This window comes from Marmota monax, unplaced genomic scaffold, assembly GCF_021218885.2.
Source record: "Marmota monax isolate L192 unplaced genomic scaffold, Marmota_monax_Labrador192_F-V1.1 WCK01_AAM20220418_F8-fsc00068, whole genome shotgun sequence".
In the NCBI taxonomy this organism is placed as follows: Eukaryota; Metazoa; Chordata; class Mammalia; order Rodentia; family Sciuridae; genus Marmota; species Marmota monax.
This window is the reverse complement of record NW_026692352.1, coordinates 4530574-4551359: the sequence shown is the minus strand read 5'-3', so window position 1 is coordinate 4551359 and position 20786 is coordinate 4530574. Positions and strand designations below refer to the sequence as shown.

The 20786-nt window shown below is 37.2% G+C and overlaps 1 protein-coding gene across 3 annotated transcripts in view; it reads left to right on the top strand.

Moving 5' to 3' along the window:
* Nucleotides 1-20786, top strand: part of C2cd3 (C2 domain containing 3 centriole elongation regulator) — a 145959-nt gene that overhangs the window by 92467 nt on the left and 32706 nt on the right. For all 3 annotated transcript variants that reach the window (XR_006851286.2, XM_046441952.2, XM_046441951.2), the window contains 4 exons: nucleotides 229-564; nucleotides 7000-7138; nucleotides 9574-9638; nucleotides 12724-12929. Coding sequence is in view for 2 of the 3 variants with exons in the window: in XM_046441952.2 (XP_046297908.1) it covers nucleotides 229-564; nucleotides 7000-7138; nucleotides 9574-9638; nucleotides 12724-12929 (746 nt within the window). In the remaining variant the exon portion in view is untranslated. The remainder of the gene's footprint in view (nucleotides 1-228; nucleotides 565-6999; nucleotides 7139-9573; nucleotides 9639-12723; nucleotides 12930-20786) is intronic.

Below are 20786 nucleotides of genomic sequence, written 5' to 3'. Positions count from 1 at the left end.
TGCCTGATAGTCTTTTGGTTTTAGCTTCAAATCAGATAATAGAGACATTGTAAAAATTCTCACATTGCATATCAACTTCATAATTTTTTTTGCAAATTGGTGTGTTGGGGCCTGTGGGCCTGTCCCAAGAGAGAGAACCACATATACCCTCAGTGAGTATTTCCTCCAAAATTAGAGAGTGTTCTTGGTTCTTGCTTGCCAAGGCTTGTTCTCCTCTATCCTCTGCAGGTGTGTATCCTCTCTTTGGACGTAATGCTTCCAACCTCTCAGGAGCTGCCGTGCGAGTTCATGTGATTCTTTCCTCTCTTTCTCCACACACTGAGCCCACTCATGAACTGGACTCTGTGGACTGCAGTAGTCACAGTGAGTCTGAGCAGCTCTCCAGAAGGAATGATGAAATCCAGCTCTCTCCACCTGGTGGCCACCAAAAGTCTGCCTCCACCCAGGTCCCCTGCAACAGCACCACCTCTGAAGTCTGCCTGGCCCAGGAGGACCCTGCTGAGTTGGAAAGAACTTTTGCAGTCAGTATCCTGGTAGAAAGAGCAATGCACTTGAGCTTGAAAGGTAGGCTTTGCTTATTTATCCTGGGGCAAATTTCTGACTTCTCAGGATATGGTCCTATCTTCACAAATCTTTCAAATCATGACAGGACCTATAAAAGTGATTAATTACTAATAATTATTATATTTCCCAAGACTAAAATAACATGAAAGCTTTTTTGAACCTAAAACTGATCTTTTTCAATATCCTAATGTGGCATATCATAAATTCCCCAGTCTAGAAACTTGGACATCTACCTAGATATTTCTCTTTTTTTTATCTACCATCATATCATCGCATCTATTAAATTGTTCTGTATCTTAAATTTCTCAGAAATCTCTTCTTCTCCATTGCCACTCACTCAGGCCTTCAGTATGTACCTGGAATCAGGGAATTCTTAACAGTAGATCCATAAACCCCCAAGGGATTCATAAATGAAACTGAGGGTTGGTGACTTGGATAAGAAAATAATTACATTTTAATTTTTATTAACTGCTAATTAGAATTTTTTAAATTTTTTACTCTAATTAAAATTTTTAATTTTTTAAAATAGTACCTGTGATGTCATCAACAATAGAAATCACAGGTATTTTTATATCACATTATAATTATTGCAGATATCTTGGAATATTATTTATACTTATCAATGCTTTGAAATTACAGCAGTTGTTGCCATAAGATCTTGTTAATTAAACATATCCATATCACAAAATTCTTTTAAGTTTCCCTGACTGTTTCAGTCTAATTGCATTTCCTTATAATCATGGGTATTTTATGTTGTTTTTAAGACAGAAATGCACTAAGTTTCTGAGGCTGACCCTAAACTTGCAGTCCCCCATCTCAGCCTCCCAAGTGGCTGTAATTACTATCACGCCTGGCTTCTGTATTACACATTTTAAAGAAACATTGTTAAAAGGCCCAAAGACATCATCTGACAGTCAAAGGAATTCATGGCATAAAGAATTCCTTCCCTACCTTTATTCAACCTTGCACTCTCCCCTAAATTTTCCCCTTGTTGTCACTTTTTTCTTTTGCCTGGTTCATTCCATCTCTTCTCCCAAAGACTCAAATCAAACATCACCATGTACCAGAGGTGATGTAAAGGCCCCCTTCTGTTTGCTCCCTTACCACTTTTGCCTTCTTCAGTGTTGTGTCTTATCACATGGTACTAAAATTGTTTCCATGATTTTCTTCTTCACTAGATTTAAGCAGCTCAAGAGCAAAGACCTTATCTCATTTGTTTATTCAAAATGCAGTCATTCATGTGGCAACAAAACTTATTTGCTATGTGCTATGCACTGTCTTTAGTGCCAGGGATAAATCAGTGAATAAGATAGACAGTGTGGTGCCCTTGTGGAAATTATATTCTGTAGAAACATTCATCTGTGTACCCCTAACCAATAGGGTACATATGAACATGCATGCATACATGCATGTCAATTTTTTAACAAGTTATCCTTTCTTTGTCTCAAATTTTTCATCCATAGCTCTGAAGACTGGGGTTGTGGCTCAGTGGTAGAGCACTGAGTCTCTGGGCCTTTTAGCATGTGTGAGGCACTGGGTTCAATCCTCAGCACAACATATAAATAAATGAATGAAATATAGGTCCATCAACATCTAAAAAAAATTAAAAAGAAAAAGCTCTGAGAAACTTTCCATTATGAAACAACATTAAGCTGTACAGGGTAGCACATGCCTATAATCCCAGCTGTTCAGGAGGCTGAGGCAAGAAAATGGCCTGAGCCAAGGAGTTCAGGGCCAGCCTGGGTAACATAGTGAGACCCCTGTCTCAAAACAACAACAACAAAAACAAACAAAAAAAATAACAGCTTTAATTCAGTACTCTTAAGATTTTTTTCATACTCACATTTAGCATGACAGTTCTATGTCTAGCTCTGTTTTATAAATGAGGCAGCTGAAAAACTAAGAGGTAATTTGAAGGAATATAAATTATGCCCAGGAAACAAAATTAGCTACAGTATCATCAACTCCTAGAGGTGCTCATTAGCCTACCCAGGCAGGAGGACAGGCATTCCTGGGTTCCCACTTTTAGCATAGTGTTTATCTTAGTGCATTTTAATGATCTCTTTTTATCTGTCTCTCTCAGATCAAGAATTAAATATGACTCATCTTGTGCATGTGTGACACAGAGGTGTCAATTAATGTTAGCTTAAGAGAACTGGACTAAATTTGTATAATATATAAAATTAGGCAATACTTGAGGGGAAAATTTTCCTAGCCTAAAGTGAAAATCACTTTAGGCTAAAGGGGAAAGCTCTTCTCCTAACTAAATAGAGTTACTTAGAACTATTACAGTGGAAAAACCCTAGAGAAGGAGTCAGGAAATCTGGCTGGTTCTTCCAAATTCTAGTTAACCAGGTGCAGGATGAGTGAGCCACTTTGCTTTCTGTTCCTTGGTTGCCTTATTTGTAAAATAGGGAGAGAGACACCTATCTTAGGTGATTTTCATAAGTGTGATCAGCATGAGTTTAGTGTGTATAAGAAAACACTTTCTTAAAACAAAAGAAGTTGTTTTAATCTCATTAAAACAATTATGCCATTCTTGATTCATAAGGCTATTTTCATTCTTATGGAAAACACAGGAAATTCAGTGAAAACTCTGGAATGATAAAAATGATTCCGCTCAGGTCTTCTTAACTGTTCTCAATGTGTGTCTCAACCCTGTGAGAGGAATAGTGATTTTCTTCTGGGCCACCTCCAAATGTGTTTGAGAACTTGACCTTTTCCAGAAACATAAACAGGCTCAAATAAATTTATACACAAGGGGGAGAGACAGGGAATCCTGATTTATCACCTGCCTGTTTGGCTCAAAGGAGCATTTCTGCTTAAGACTGATTAAAGAACAATTTTCTTCCAAAGTCAAAATAGTAATTTTGTTTCAAGGCTTTTAGCAAATAGTTGCTTTACAAGTAAAACTCAGTGGGTGGGAAGCCAGTGGTATGAAAAAGAGATCTGAGCAATATTGGTGTACATCTAGAGTTAGAATTTTACTGTGAAGCTGGGCATGGTGGTGCATGCCTATAATCCCAGCAACTCTGGAGGCGATTCCAAGTTCAGCGTCAGCCTCAGCAACTTAGTGAGGTCCTATGCAACTTAACCAGACCCTGTCTCAAAATAAAAGCTAAAAAGGGCTTGGGATGTAGCTCAGTTGTAAAGTGCCCTTCGTTCAATCTCAGATACAATATATATAGTGGAAAGTAATTGATAGCACATTTCAGATAAGGAAACTGAGGTTGAAGGAACTAGAATGAGGTGGTATACTAAATTAGTTTTTGAGAACATGGGAAACAAGTTATCTTGACCCTCTCAGAATAGCAGGTAATCCTCTCTGATGATCTGTCTGTTTCTGGAAACCTCTGCTTGTGTGCATGCAAGCAGATGAGTCAGCTTTTCTCTCCTCCAACCCTGGCAACCTTCTGTAAACAGAGGGCAGAGGTGATTCTGCAAACCTATTATAAGGGCATTGGGCCCTTTTGTGCATCCTCAGTCTACTGAAGGAAACACAGATTACTCTAGAATACTGTGAGAACTGCTGTGATAGAGGCAGGTTATCTCTCCCTAATTGTGAGAGTTTACATTTTATTAGAAGATATCAGTTGAACAGCTTAAGACTACCAGGTACAGTGGCATATCTATAATTCCAGCTACTCCGGAGGCTGAGGCAGGAGGATTACAAGTTCAAGACCAGCCTGAACAACTTAGGAAGATGCTGTCTCAAAATAAAAAAGGAGAATGTAGCTTGGTGGGAGAACTCAGGCCTAGAGTGTACAAGGCCCTGAATTCAATCTGCAATACCATAGAGGAAAAAAGAAGAAGAAAAAGAAGATGAAAACCCACAAAGGAAAGTAGGGAGTGGGAGGTTGTATCAGGCAGAGTCTAGTTGTAGGAAACAGAACCCACTCTAGCTGTTTTTAAGCAGAAACCAGGTTAGTATGGAATATTAAGGTATTTCACGTCATTGGAAAGGCTTAAAGGACTGGGCTTTAGGCTAAACTTTCATGAGAGAACCTCTTAATCTTTTAAGTTCAAGATACAGTGCCAAAACAAATTCAAGAATCACAAACTATCCTCATTGCCATTACCAGGGCCTGTCTATATCCAGGACCAAACCCTGGAGCAGAAAACAATATCTCTGCAGGTTCCTTATTATTAGCAAACACAGGAGGTGAAGGATGTCTTCTGCCTCATGTATACCATCCACATCTTTTGTGAAGGTTATCTTAAGTGGTAGAGATCAATTTCCCTCCATATCCTAGTTGTATGTGTCTTGGAAATATAGTTTTTAACACTTTCAATCTCTATAATCAAGGAATATAATACAATGAAAGTAGGTGGGGTAGATGCTAAGCAAGTCAATAATATAAGTATTATTTAGTTACACTAAAATAAAACTTTTTAAGAAGATAGCTCACTAGATAAAGGTATTATTAGTGCTATTCTGTACTTTTTAAGTGAATAATGATGAGTACTATTTCCATTAAATATTCTTTGCTTACTTCCATTTTGTTAGAATCATCTTTCCTTGTTCTTTCACCAATATGCTTATAAAATGGTTTTGCCATATTGTAGCCAATGGTATTATTTGATTCCTCATATGGTTTTTTGTTTGTTTTGTTTTATTTTCGTACTAGGGATTTAACCCAAGGGCACTTTACCATTAAATATATGCCCAGCCCTTTTTATTTTATTTTTTTTTAAGATCGGTCTCACTCAGTTGCTTAGGGCCTCATTGTGTTGCTTAGGCTAGCCTGAAACTTACCATCTTGCTGCCTCTGCTCCTGAGCTGCTGGGATTACAGGCATGTGCCACTGCCTGGTCCTTCTATAGTTCTTCTATACTTTAGTCCTTTTCCAATTCTAAGGCTCCCCTATCTGCTTTATTTCCCACTAGGTCTCACTTGTGAAATTAGCAGGTCTCTTCCTCCACTTCAGTTCTTTTCCAGGGCCTCCTCACAAAGTCTCCATTTCTCCCTTTTCTCTTTCTGTCACCCAATTTCTTTCATTATTGTGCCCAGTAAAAACTATAAAAGTAATGCTTGCTGGTCTGATTTTGTATCCTGAAATGCTTGAGTCATGAGATTAAACAGCATGACACATCAATCCTTTACCAAAATTTGGGGACAAAAATGCTTTGCTTGGTTTAAACAAATATGTCTCTATGATGGAACATAATATAAAATCTTTTTATTGATTTTTTTTAACTTTTTAAAAAATATATTTTTTTTAATTTATGTATTTTTATGTGATGCTGAGGATCAAACCCAGTGCAAGCTTTCTACCACTGAGCTACAACCCCAGCCCTGAACTTGATTCTATGATGGAAGTGTTCTGTGTCTTCGTTGTTTAGTATGGTGGCCATTTGCCCCATACAGCTATTGAGCATTTCAAATATGATTAGTATAAACAAAGAACTGACTTTTTTCCCCTCCTGTGTTGGGATTGAACCCAGGGCCTTGCACATGCTAGGCAAGTGTTCTACATCTTCAGCCCAGGAAATGAATTTTAATCATATTTAATTTTAATTAATTTAACATTGAATAGCCACCTGTGGCTAGTTGGTTATCTTATTAAACAGCTAAATTAGACTATCAAGTATCATCCACCATCTTCATTTTAAATTGTTTTAAGACAGAATAAATGACTTCACTGAGTCTCCCACTTTGGAAACCTGATCTTATAAAAATTAACACCAGCACAGTACCCAGTGTTTCACGCAGTACTATGGGATTCTTTAACACTCCATTGAGGCAAAAGTAGGACATGGTTTAGAACATGGATCCTGGAGCCTGAATGCTTAAATTTCACTTTCCGTTCCACCATTTAATAAATGTGTGACCAACTAACTTAATCTCTCCGTACCACAGGTTTTTAAAATCTATAAAATGGGAATAATAATAGAAAAATGCCTGTCTCATAGGGTTATGTTAAGGATTCAATGAGTTAATATATGTAAATTTCTTTGAACAGTGCCTGTGATATTGTGGCACTGATTCCATCTACTATTAGTGCATATTTTTAATCCTTATAACCATCTTAGGTTGTATAAGTATAATATGTCCCATTTTACTTGAAGGAACTGTGACCTAGACAGTCCTTGCCCAAGATCACACAGAACATGTATGGTAGAGCTAATAATTGATCGTCTGACTCTTAAGTCTAAGACTCTGCAGTTTTTTCTCCTCTCCCTGGTATTCCCATCATCCCATGAAGAGATGGGAGAAGTCCCTTCTTGCTTCGGATTGTTTATGAACAGAGCCTTAAAAGAACAATTGCAGTAGTAGAAAGATCACTAGACACATTGTAGGTATAGGGAGTAACTCAAAGACCCAAACGTCAAAAAGGGCTAGAAATGATCCTGCTTGTACTGTATAGTGGGAGGCTACTTCTAGCACATTCTTTTTGGTACCCTAAAGTATAGTCACTCTATGTTCTATTTCAGGGAGCCCCTTGACAGAGCGAAAAGTATCAATACCCAGTTGTTGTGTATCCTTTGCAACAGCTGATGAGCCATCTCCTGTATACACCCAAGTGATTGAAAACACAGATTCTCCCATCTGGAATTTTCAACAGCAGTCAAGGTTTGTATTTGCTGATGTTCCATTGACCTCCCAGAATCTGCCTTTTGTTCCAAGAGAAAAGCACAAAGTAATTAACACAATATTTAAGCAGACCTAAAAAATACTTTTCTTACGCAGGCAGTTATTTAATCCTAGTGCTTATGAATTCACTAGTGCTAACAGTGGTTTAACTCTAATCAGTAGCATTCAGAAAGTATTCAGTGAGGCAGCCGCTTATATACCCTCCTCTGTTATAGGCACTGAGCATTGAAATTCTCTGCTATTGAGTTCAAGGTCTAACTAGGAAGAAATACAAATAAAAAATTACAATTAAGTGTGACACATGCTGTAACAAAAGTAAAAAGGATGCTAGTGGAGCTCAGAATAAAAAGAGTATTTGGGCCATCCTGAAAATTCAGAATAAGCTTCGTAAATAAGATACCTCTGCTAAATATTGAAGAATGTATGGGCTGGGGCTGGGACTCAGCTATAGAGCACTTGCCAGGCATGTGTGAGGCATTGGGTTTGAGTCTCAGCACCACATATAAATAAATAAAATAAAGGTCTATCAACAACTTTAAAAAAAATTGAAGATCATATACAAGTTGTTCAGTTGAAGTAGGGTGAAAAGAGCACTCCAGTCAGAGAAAACAAACCTCAGGAAAGGCTGTGTTTTTTTCATTCTTGTAAAATACTCTGGAGCCTTGGCTTTGGAACCAGAGAGACTTGACCTCTAACCCCATCTCTGTTATTTACGAGCTGTGTGAACAAGTTAGTTCAGATTCCTTATCTGTAAAACAAGTATAATTTTTATAGGGTTATTATAAGGTTCAAATTAGAAATACTACTTCACAGTACATAGTATGTGTATAACAAACATCAGCTCTCCTTTAATAAGCTCAAAAAATAGCAGGTGGAGTTTTTGTCAATCATGTTGCCGAGGTAGGGGGCTGGCATACAAGGTCCACAAGTGGGGTGCAGTGTTTGTCCTTCCTTTTCTTCTCTTACTCTGAGCATCATTAAATATGTGGATGCTAATGCTAATTATCATTACACTGCCTCACCTTTTACAAAATTTAATTCTTGTCCACCAACACCAGCCATAGTACATACTCTCTAATCTATTTTCTCGCAGCATTCGTATACTTGAGTCTCATCATTTGCTCACATGTTCAGTTTTGTATAATTTGAGAGGCTGGCCTGAGTCAGAAGCTGAAAACTTAGCAATATTATAGTGAGCTACTGGAAATTACAGAAATTCGGGACATAGTAACCAGGGTACTCATCTAAAATATTAAATCTACCCCAAAAGTCAGGAAACCAAAAGATTAAGCTTCTAAGTGGAGGCAGCCTAACAGAATAATTATAAAACTTCACAAACTCAATGAAGGGACTTTTAGCAAGCTCCCTGAACTTTACAGTTGAGGAGATTGTGGCCAAGGGAGGTTACATACTTTTGTTGAAAACAAAGGCAGGATTAAAAGAAAAATGAATAGTAGTGCTGCTTACAATATCTTTATCACAAAATTAAGTCTACAATTAGAATCCTAACACTGTGTTACTTTCATTTTAGCATACTGTCTTTTTTTGATCTTGAAGTAGACTCTCCAGTAGGTTTACTAGTGCTGTTTAGGGAATGAAATGAAGTCTCTTTGTTTTCTCTGGATCTCCATCTTGCTCACCTAAAGTAGTGGCCCCTGTTTTAGAACTTCAAACTTTAGCTTTTAATTGAGAACTGCAATTTCCTTTATATAAAATATATTAGAGGTTGTTAGTAAATTCCACTTCAGCTTCTTTATTTGCTTTGAAAGTTGGGCACATTCTTATTTTGTTGCCTTGCCTCTGCACAGTATAGAAGAGTCAGGTGTTCAAAGTTCAAATCCAGCCCTGCTATTTACTCTTATATAACCTTAAGTAAATCACTTTTCCTCTCTGAGCCTAGCTTCAGGATTATAAAACAGGATTATAGCACCCATGCCACAGGTTTTCATGTTGATTAAATATATATGAAACACATAGTACTATGCCTGCACAGGTAGGTGTTTAATAATTGTTGTTTTTTTTTCTCTCTCTTCCATTCTTACTATTCTCTCACCTTAAAACTTCAAAAGAATCCTTACCCACTTCCAATAAAACTGTTAATTACATGTTGAGAAGCTTCTTTCCCATACTCAATTCCCTTAGAGAAACAGTTTGATTGTAAATACCAGGGTGAAGGGGAAGTGCTGCAGCTTGGGAAACTGTTTTCAAGTCTTGGCAAGTTATTTCATCTCTCTGTGCTGCCTGTCCCCTCATTTTGACCATGAAGATAAAAATATATTTTAGAAGATGCCTGTGAGGATGAAGTGAAACAATACTGGGAAATTATTTTGCAAACTACAAGAAATCTGCAAATCTAAGATTCATACTACAGAAGATTCCTACAGTTAATTTATGGTGATTGTTTTTCTCAATAGGCTATCAAAAGAGCTGCTTCTGGACCCACAGCAAACCCTGGTCTTCAAAGTTTGGCATAAAGGAGGTATGAACTCTGTTCTGTGAATATAAAAATAAGCTATGTCCTGTTGACAATTTGCAGTCTTTTTTTTTTAACAAGTGAAGCCGTGGCATTGATGGTGCTAAGGATGCAGATATTTGGGGATTGGGAGAAATCCCACAGAAGGCCACAGTGTTCTCCAGTGGAATTTAATACTTAGAAATCATATTTTGTTTATTACCTGCTTAGTGAAGAAATCCAAATGCATTTGAATGTTTCCAGTTGTGTCTGTCAGTAACCAGTGCCCAGCATGCCACATACATGTCATTTCTCTCCACTTCGTGTCATGATAAGGCCTTTCACTGATTGGTTTATTAAGCAAGAGACACTAGCATTTTAAGGCAGTACAAAAGAAAACTTATTTTTCCTTGTTTTAAAAACTCAGAGAGATGCTGACATCATGGTCCTTGAACCCAGTTTTACTCAACTACCATTTATTCAGCGGCATAACCCAGTTGTGTTAAAAACATTGGTTCTGCTGGCACAACAGTGCACACCTGTAATTTCAGTGGTCAGGAGGCTGAAGCATGAAGGTTGCAAGTTCAAGGCCAGCCTCAGCAACTTAATGAGGCCCTTAGTAACTTATGGAACTCTGACTCAAAATACATGCATTTTTAAAAAGGAGCTGGGAATGTGGCTTAGTAGTTAACCACCCCTGGGTTCAATCCCCAGTATCCCCCCACCAAAAGGAACATTGGTTCTGAAGCCAGACTTTGGATTCATATGCCAATTCTGCCCTTTACTGTCGCAATATGACTTTTGGTAAATTACTTAACTTCTCTGTGCTTCAGTTTTCACATCTATAAACTAGGAAAAATAATAGTACCTACTTTAGAGGGTTTTGAGAGAAGTAAATAAGAGCCTGACACTTATGAATACCCTGTCAATTTTTATTGTATTTATTAACAAGTGACAGTGTCCAAGAACTTGACAGACATCTCTAATCTTGCAAGGTGCAAATACAATTAATCTGATTTCATAAATGTAAAAGCTGAGGCCCAAGGAAGTTTAGTGGCAACTAAAGTTGTATAGCTATTAATTGGTGTAGTCAGGATTCAAGCTCAGTTCTGAACTAACTATCCAACCTTCACTGCTTATACTCCACCATGCTGGTAAGTTTAGATGTCGCAGAAAAATGAGGTGTTAAGGATGTCCCACCATCTCACAGTTTAGTAAGCTTAGTAAATTTTATTTCACTATATCCCTCTTATAAATCTAATTCCTTTAGCATTCCTGCTGGGGGATGGGGATGTGGCTAAGTGATAGAGTGCTTGCCTAGCATGTGTGAACATTGGATTTGATCCCCAGCACCACCCAAAAAAAAAAAAAAAAGATCCTACTAGGGCTTGTTTCCAAACCTTCATCAATTTGGAGTCACCTACAAAGTCACAGTATTTTGTTGGCCAATGCTAATTTTCAGTATTGACTACAAAGCCTAAAAGACCAGAGTAATCAGGGTGTTACATAAGTTACATAATGTATTTCTGCTTGTGTTCCTGTTGCTTTTTTTTTAATAATGTTATTGTATTTTATATACCTTTATTTTATTTACTTATTTTTATGTGGTGCTGAGAATCAAACCCAGTGTTTCACATGTGCTAGGCAAGCACTGTACCACTGAGCCACAACCCCAGCCCTTTGTTCTTGTTTTGATGGTTAGTTCCATGTTGCTGCTAGCTAGTCAGCTAGCTAGTCCCACCATTATCCAGCCTCATCAATGCAGAAAAACTTAAAAATCAGATTTCTTTAAATCAAAACAAGAAATTCCTGCAGTATTTAGCTGGGATTCTCACTCTTCTCTTGCTTTCCCCCCACCCCTTTAAAGTGCTAGAGAAATCATCAAGTAGACCAGGGTTCACTTCAATTCAATAGCAAGAAAAAAGAATAAGCTTTGGCCATATGCACACCTGGGTTCAAATTTTGACTCTGCCACTTAATAACTATATGACCTGAAATAGATCATTTTATCTCTTCTCTCTTCCTCATTTTTTAAATTAGGATAATAGTACTTGTCTTTCAGGGTTTCATGAGGACTAGAAATGATATATGTAAAATACTTGGCACAAAATTGTTGCTTAATAAGTAGAGATACTTTTATTATTATGCTGATACTGTTCTAGGGCTATTGGGTATAGAGAATAAATTGCAGATTTTCAGACTCTCTAGAGGGTCTTGTAAGATTCTGTTTTAAATGAAGGTGAAGAAAATGCTAGACCAAACTAAGCAATATTTATCTAATTCTCTCAGTGTGTATAGACTTCTCTTAAATCCATCCTTTCCACACAGATTCAGCAAATCTATTATAGAAAGTACTCAAAGCAGTACACAAAGGCTATACTCAACAGATATTTGAATTCCTACTCTGTGTCAATCACTATGACAAGTGCCAGGGATAGACATGGTCCCTGACCTCACAGAGCTTACAGCCAGTGAGGGACACAAAAAATATATAGTTTATTATGATTAGGCAATCCAGGGTACTCTGAAAGGGAACATCTAACCCAGACCTAGGATATTAGAGGCTTCTCAGAACACACCTCAGCTGAGAAACAAAGGAGCAGAACATTCTGTAAGAGGGGACTACAAATAGAGTAACCTGTGTCGGTTTTCCAGGGGATTATCTTCTTTTTGTAATTTGTGTTTGTTTGTTCTTAATTAGATATAATAAATATGTATATCTTAGAAAATTTGGAAAATACAGATAAGAATAAATAAGAAAATGCAAATCTCTTATAATTCCATAGTTTCAAAACTCACTGCCCTGAGGAAAATCACTGAGATATGATAACCAAGGGAAAAGAACAAGTGTTCCTTAAATTAGGGATATTTTCTAGTTAACGTATATCATAAGGACAAGGCTCAACCCTGCCATTTTTTCCCTCACCTTGCAGAAAGGGAATTCATAGCAGGCTCTTGTTACCAGCTCTTTCAACCTCATCATCTGTCTTTTTTGATGGCTTTGGAATCACTAAACTTCTGAAGTTGCCTGATCATCTTCTCTGTGCAGCCTCTAATCTCACTGGCAGGGTGTGCCCAGCCAAGCTGCCCAACTCTTCTGTTTCTTCCACAGATGAAGAGAGGGTGATTGGCTTTGCCTCGGTGGACCTCTCCCCATTGCTGTCTGGCTTCCAGTTCATCTGTGGCTGGTATAACATCACAGACTTCAGTGGAGAGTGCCAGGGGCAGATAAAAGTTGCTATCTCCCCTTTGGAGAGTTTGATACACTTCAAAGAAGAAAGACAAGCAAGGCGTGGGGTGGAGACCCCAGGAACACTGGTATGTATCCTGATTCACATCTAACTAGTAAGGGTCCTACTGAGCAAAGCCCATAAGATCCTGTACGCTGGTGCTTTCTGACTTATAGAACACATTGTATTTTCGTATCTCTTAACAACCTCCTGGTTTTGGGGGAGTGATGAAAATGTTCTAGAATTAGGTAATAGTAATAGTTATACAACTCTGAATATACTGGAAACCAGTTAATCAAACACTTTTGTGTGTGTGTGTATGTGTGTGTCTGTGTGTGAGAGAGAATAGGTCTTTGGGTGTTAGGCTTATTTTTTTAATTTTTATTCTAATTTGTTATATATGACACCAGAATGCATTATGATTAATATTACATATATAGAGCACAATTTTTCATATCTCTGCTTGTATACAAAGTATATTCACACCATTCGTGTCTTCTTCATACATGTACTTAGGGTAGTGATGTTCATCTCATTCCACCATCTTTTTTTTTTACCCCCTTGTCCCCTTTATCCCCTTCCCTCCCCTTTGCCCTATCTAGAGTTTGTCTAATCTTCCATGCTACCCCTCCCAACCTCACTATGAATCAGCCTCCTTATATCAGAGAAAACATTTGGCATTTGGTTTTCTGAGATTGAATAACTTCACTTAGCATTATATTCTCCAACTCCATCTTTTTACCTGCAAATGCTATGATTTTATGCTCTTATTGCTGAGTAATATTCCATTGTATGTGTGTGTGTGTGTGTGTATCTCACATTTTCTTTATCCATTCATCTCCTGAAGGGCATCTAGGTTGGTTCCACAGTTTAGCTATTGTGAATTGTTCTGCTATAAACATTGATGTAGCTGCATCACTGTAGTTTTTAAGTCCTTTGGGTATAAACTGAGGAGTGGGATAACTGGGTCAAATGATGATTCCATTCCCAGTTTTCCAAGTAATCTCCATACTGCTTTCCATATTGGCTGCACTATTTTGCAGTCCCACAAGCAATGTATGAGTGTGCCTTTTCCCCCACATCCTCGCCAACACTTATTGTTGTTTGTATTCTTAAGTAGCTGCCATTCTGACTGGAGTGAGAGGAAATCTTAGAGTAGTTTTGATTTGTATTTATCTGATTGCTAGAGACATTGAGCATTTATTCATATATTTGTTGATTGATTGTATATAACCTTCTGAGAAGTGTCTGTTCAGTTCCTTGGCCCATTTGTTGATTGGGTTATTTGTTGTTGGTTTTTGTTTTGTTTTGTTTTGTTTTGTTTTTTTTGATGTTTAGCTTTTTGAGTCCTTTATATACCCTAGAGATTAGTGCTCTATCTGATGTGCAAGTGGTAAAACTTTGTTCCCAAGTTGTAGGCTCTCTATTCACCTCACTGATTGTTTCTTTTGCTGAGAACCTTTTTAGTCTGAATCCATTCAATATTAATTCTTGAGTTTAATTCTTGTGCTATAAGAGTCTTGTTAAGGAAGTAAGGGCCTAATCCAATATGATGGAGATTTAGGCCTACTTTTTCTTCTGTTAGACTCAGGGTCTCTGATTAACTCCTAGGTCCTTGATCCACTTTGAGTTGAGTTTTGTGCATGGTGAGAGATAGGGGTTTAATTTCATTTTGTTGCATATGGCTTTCCAGTTTTCCCAGCACCATTTGTTGAAGAGACTATCTTTTCTCCAATGTATGTTTTTGATGCCTTTGTCTAATATATGATAACCATAATTACGTGGGTTAGTCTCTGTGTCCTCTATTCTGTACCATTGGTCTTCCTGTCTATTTTGGTGCCAATACCATGCTGTTTTTGTTACTATTGCTCTGTAGTATGGTTTAAGTTCTGGTATAGTGATGCCACCTGCTTCACTCTTCTTGCTAAGGATTGCTTCATCTTTCTGGGTCTCTTATTTTTCCAGATGAATTTCATGATTGCTTTTTTATTTCTCTGAGGGTTGTCATTGGGATTTTGATTGGAATTGCATTAAATCTGTATAATGCTTTTGGTTGTACGGTCATTTTGACAGTATTAATTCTGCCTATCCAAGAACAAGGGAGATCTTTCCAACTTCTAAGGTCTTTAATGTGCTTTAGTTTTCATTATACAGGTCTTTCACCTCTTTCATTAGGTTGATTCCCAAGGTTTTGTTTTGTTTTGTTTTGTTGTTGTTGTTGTTGTTGTTTTTGAGGCTACTATAAATGGAGTAGTTTCCTCATTTCCCTTTCAGAGGATTTGTCACTGATGAACAGAAATGTCTTTGATTTATGGTGTTGGTTTTGTATTCTGCTACTTTTCTGAATTCATTTACTAGTTCTAGAAGTTTTCTGGTGGAATTTTTGGGGTCTTCTAGGTATAGAATCATATCGTCGGCAAATAGTGATAATTGGAGTTCTTCTTTTCCAATCTGTATCCCTTTAATTTCTTTCGTCTGTCTAACTGCTCTGGCCAGTGTTTCAAGAAGTATGTTAAATAGAAGTAGTGAAAGAGGGCATCCTGTCTTGATCCAGTTTTTAGAGGAAATGCTTTCAATTTGTTTCCATTTAGAATGATATTGGCCTGGGGCTCCGCATAGATAGCTTTTACAATGTTGAGATATGTTTCTTTTATCCCTAGTTTTTCTAGTGTTTTGAACATGAAGGGGTGCTGTGTTTTGTAGAATGCTTTTTCTACATCTATTGAGATGATCATATGATTCTTATCTTTAAGTCTATTGATGTGATGAACTACATTTATTGATTTCTGTATGTTGAACCAACCTTGCATATCTGGGATGAATCCCACTTGATCATGGTGCATGATCTTTTTGATATGTTTTTATATTCGTTTTGCCAGAATTTTATTGAGAATTTTTGCATCTATGTTCATTGGACATATTGGTCTGAGTTCTCTTTTTTTGATGGGTCTTGGCATGGTTTTTGGAATCAGGATGATACTGACCTCATAGAACGAGTTTGGAAGTGCTCCCTCTTTTTCTATTCCTGAAATACATTGAAGAGTATTGGTATTATTTCTTCTTTAAAGGTCTTGTAGAATTTGGCTGTGTATCCATCTGGTCCTGGGCTTTTCTTGGTTGGTAGGCTTCTGATGGCGTCTTCTATTTCATCATTTAAAATTGATCTGTTTATATATCATCCTGATTCAATTTGGGCAAATCAGATGACTCTAGAAATTTGTCAGTGCCTTATTTTTATTTTATTGGAGTACAAATTTTCAAAATAATTTCTAATTATCTTCTGTATTTCTGTAGTATCTGTTGTTATATTTCCTTTTTCATCCCATATGTTACTAATTTGAGTTTTCTCTCTCCTTCTCTTCATTAGCATGGCTAAGGGTTTGTCAATTTTATTTATTTTTTCCAAGAACCAACTTTTTGTTTTGTCAGTTTTTTCAATTGTTTCTTTTTTTTCAATTTCATTGATTTCAGCTCTGATTTTAATTATTTCCTGTCTCCTACTGCTTTTGGTGTTGATTTGCTCTTCTTTTTCTAGGGCTTTTGGATGTAATGTTAAGTCATTTATTTGTTGACTTTTTCTTCTTTTGAAGAATGAGTTCCATGCAATGAACTTTCCTCTTAGTACTGCCTTCATAGTGTCCCAGAGATTTTGATACGTTGTATCTGCATTCTCATTCACCTCTAAGAATTTTTAATCTCCTCTTGATGTCTTTTGCAAACCATTGTTCATTCAGTAGCATAATATTTAGTCTCCAGGTGTTGGAGTAGCTTTTATTTTTTTATTTTATCATTGATTTCTAATTTCATTCCATTATGATCTGATAGAATACAGGGTAGTATCTCTACTTTTTTAAATATTTTTTATTTTTTAGTTTTAGGTGGACACAACATCTTTATTTTATTTTTACGTGGTGCTGAGAATCAAACTCAGTGCCTCACACATGCTAGGTAAGCACGCTACAATTTGAGCCACATCCCCAGCCCCAGTATCTCTACTTTTTTATATTTGCTAAGAGTTGCTTTGTGGCATAATATATGGTCTATTTTAGAGTAGGATCCATGTGCTGCTGAGAAGTGGTAATACACAAAAAAGTATATTTGTTCATTGAGGATGAAATATTCTATATATGTCAGTCTTTGTTCAGCTTTTGTTTGGACGATCTATCCAGTGGTGAAAGAGGTATGTTAAAGTCAACCAGAATTATTGTGCTGTGGTCTGTTTGACTCTTGAACTTGAAAAGAATTGGTTTGATGAACAAAAATGCTCCATTGTTTGGGGAATATAAATTTATTATTGTTATGTATTACTGATGAATGGTTCCCTTAAGCAGTATGAAATGTCCTTCTTTATCCCTTTTGATTAACTTTGACTTGAAGTTTACTGTATTTGATATGAGGATGGAGGTCCTTGCTTGCTTTCGCAGTTCATGAGAGTGGTATGATTTTTCCCAACCTTTCACCTTTAGTCTGTGGGTGTCTTTTTCTGTGATATGAGTCTCTTGGAGGCAGCATATTGTTGTGTCTTTTTTTTTTAAATCCAAGCTGCCTATCCATGTCTTTTGATTGGTGAGTTTAGGCCATTACATTCAGGGTTATTATTGACACATGATTTGTATTCCCAGCCATTTTTGTTTATGTTTGGTATTTAATCTGACTTGGCTTCTCCTTTGATTAGTTTTTCCTTTAGTGTAATTCCTCCCTTTGCTGATTTTCATTGTTGTTTTTCAATTCCTCTTCATGGAATATTTTGCTGAGGATGTTCTATAGTGTGGGCTTTTGAGTTGTAAATTCTTTTAACTTCTGTTTATCATGGAAGGTTTTTATTTCATCATCAAATCTAAAGCTTAATTTTTCTGTATATAACATTCTTGGGGCTAGGGATGTGGCTCAAGCAGTAGTGCACTTGCCTGGCATGCGTGTGGCCTGGGTTCAGTCCTCAGCACCACATACAGAGAAAGATGTTGTGTCCGCCGAAAACTAAAAATAAATAAATATTTAAAAATTCTCTCTCTCTCTCTCTCTCTCTCTCTCTTTTAAAGATTCTTGGTTGGCATCCATTTGCTTTCAGAGCTTGATATATGTTGTTCCAGGATCTAGTAACTTTCAGGGTCTGGGTTGAAAAATCTGCATATAATCTAATTGGTTTCCCCCTATATGTAATCTGATTTCTTTCTCTCGTGGCTTTTAATATTCTCTCCTTATTCTGTATGTTAGGCATTTTCATTATAAAGTGACTTGGTGTGGATCTGTTGTGATTAAAAGTACATTTGGCATCCTGTAAGCCTCTTGAATTTGGTTTTTCAATTCATTCTTCATGTTTGGAAAATTTTCTGATATTATTTCATTGAATAGTTTGCTCATTCCTTTGGTTTGGATCTCTATTCCCTCCTTTATCCCAATAACTTAAATTTGGTCTTTTTATGTTATCCCATATTTCTGGAATGTTTTGCTCTTGTTTTATTATCATATTCACTGTATTATCTACATTATTTTCAGTATTATATATTTTGTCTTCATTGTCTGAGGTCCTATCTTCCAAGTGGTCTAATCTGTTGGTGATACTTTCAACTGAGCTTTAATCTGGTTTATTTTTCTTTCATTTCAAGGATTTCTGTTTGTTTTTTTAGAATTCCTTATTGAAGTAATCTTTTGCTTCCTGAATTTGTTTATGTAGCTCTTTGTCAAAATGATCTTTTGCTGCCTGTATTTGCTCTCTTATATCATCCTTTAATTTGCAGAACATTTTAATTATATACATCCTGAACTCCTTCTCAGTAATTTCTTATGCTGTTCTTGCCATGGATTCTGATAATGTGGTATCTTGATTTGTTTGGGACACTTTCTTTCCTTTTTTTTTTTTTCCTATTGCTTGTATTTCTTCCCTTCTAGCACTGTGGATCTAAAGTGTTACTGTTTTTACCTTATAGGCTTATAGTGCCCATGTAGGGATCTAGTACCTCTCCTTTGAGGTGAAGGACAATGTTATCAGTTCCTAATATAAACAGTGTACACCCTAAAAACAAATGTTTGGTATTAAGATGTTTACAGTTTGGTCACAATGTACAGAAATGGTGAATCCAATTATTATCCACAGTATACTCAGTAGGTTTGTAAAAAAGTTTACAGTTTCTGATGGAGGACAAAGAACCAGGAGGGAGGGTAGGATGATATGCTGAGGAGGTAGGAGGTGAGGATATAGAGTTGTTATATCTTAGGAAGTGTGAAAGAGAAATCCAAAGAGGAAGATTAGTAGCAGGAGAAGGGAAAGGAAGTAATTTGGGGTAGACAAGTAAGTGGGAAGGCAGTAGAGTACATAAAATAAACACACATATATATGGAGAAAAATTAAAAATGTTAAAATAGTAGCAATTGGTAGGATAAAAGAAAAAAAAAAAAAAAAATATATATATATATATATATATATATATATATATATATATATACACACACAACACAGCTATAATATACTATTCAGACATCCCAGTCCTCAAACTCAAAATCCTAATTCATGCAAAATACTTGGTTTCACATATGTTAGGGATGTGAGGGCAGGAGAATGGAGGGGGGGGGGTGAAATCTTGAAGGAAGAAACAGGATTGTTTTGGTTGGAAGTCCATGTCTTTCCTGCTTCCCTTCTCATCCAATAGGTAGGTTGTCTGTTGTTAGCTGGTATCTCCACCCTCAGGATGTCACTATGCTGGGGTAGTGGCCTCTGGGGAGAGGAGGGAGTACATGGCCAGCTGGAGTTCCAAACTGGGTGTTGCCTTCCACTGAAGAAGGTGATGAAGGTGGCCCAAGATGGAGGCGCCTTCTTTCAGCAGTGGGCTGTCGGGTAGGGTGTGGGGAGGCAAGCAGCGGCGTTGGAGGATGAGTTCAGAGATGAGCTCTGTGGTGTGTGTGGCTATCAGCTGACTTCAGAGCCTGTGTGAAGTTCTTGGGTGCAGGGAACAGGCAGGCTATTGTACGTAGGGGAGTCTATCCGTTGCTGTAGAGTCCCAAGATGGTGGCCACCAGGGAGCCCCAGTTGATAGATGGGGGTTCACACAGGAGTAAGTTCTACGTGTGAGAACCTGCCGGGTGTTCTGCATGGGAGTGGCCTTGGTGATTTCTGCTTGGTGCTCGGTGGGTGGCCGAAAGTTCTGTGCAGGTGTGGATGGTGCCCGCTCAGGTACCTGGTAGTCCTGCATGGGTGAGTAATTGGGTGGCTGTGATTCCTGCATGGGAGCAAGAATTTTGCTTGCAGAGAAGCAGTATTCTCACAACTTGAGTCCCAGGTCACTAAGCGACACAGAATGTTGCCTCCCTCTAGCCCACCACCTTGAATCTCCCCAAACACTTTTAAAGGGTGAATTTTATGCTCCATGAAGTTTATCTCTGTTTTTAAATAAAATAAGATTAGTTGCAGTATAGAATTTGAAACCATATCTATTATTTTTTAAAAGTTTGTTACATTAAAATTATTGGTCTTTCACTTTAAAAAATAAGAAAGAGTGGAAAAAGAGGAATAGGCAATAGTAAGTAGAGACAACTCTTTCAAAGAGTTCAACTGTTAAAGAAGAATTAAAAGAAAGAAATTTCCTAACTGTCCCAGATAGAGGAGCTCTGTTGAAGCAAAGACTTGTGTTTTATTCATGTCTTTTTCATGCATCCTTGGCCCAGGGTCTGGCACACAGTATAAATCAATACCTACTGAATGGATAAATGCATTAGAAAATGACAAGGGTTCATTGGTCTTTATATATAGAAGATATTTTTTCTTCCAATCAACCCTAATAGTCATAAGACAAGAAATACCATAGTCAGGGCTGGGGTTGTGGCTCAGTGGTAGAGCACTTGCCTAGTATGTGTGAGGCACTGGGGTTCGATCCTCAGCACCAAATAAAAATAAATAAATAAATAAAATAAAGGTATTGTATTCATCCACAACTAAAAAAGAAAGAAAGAA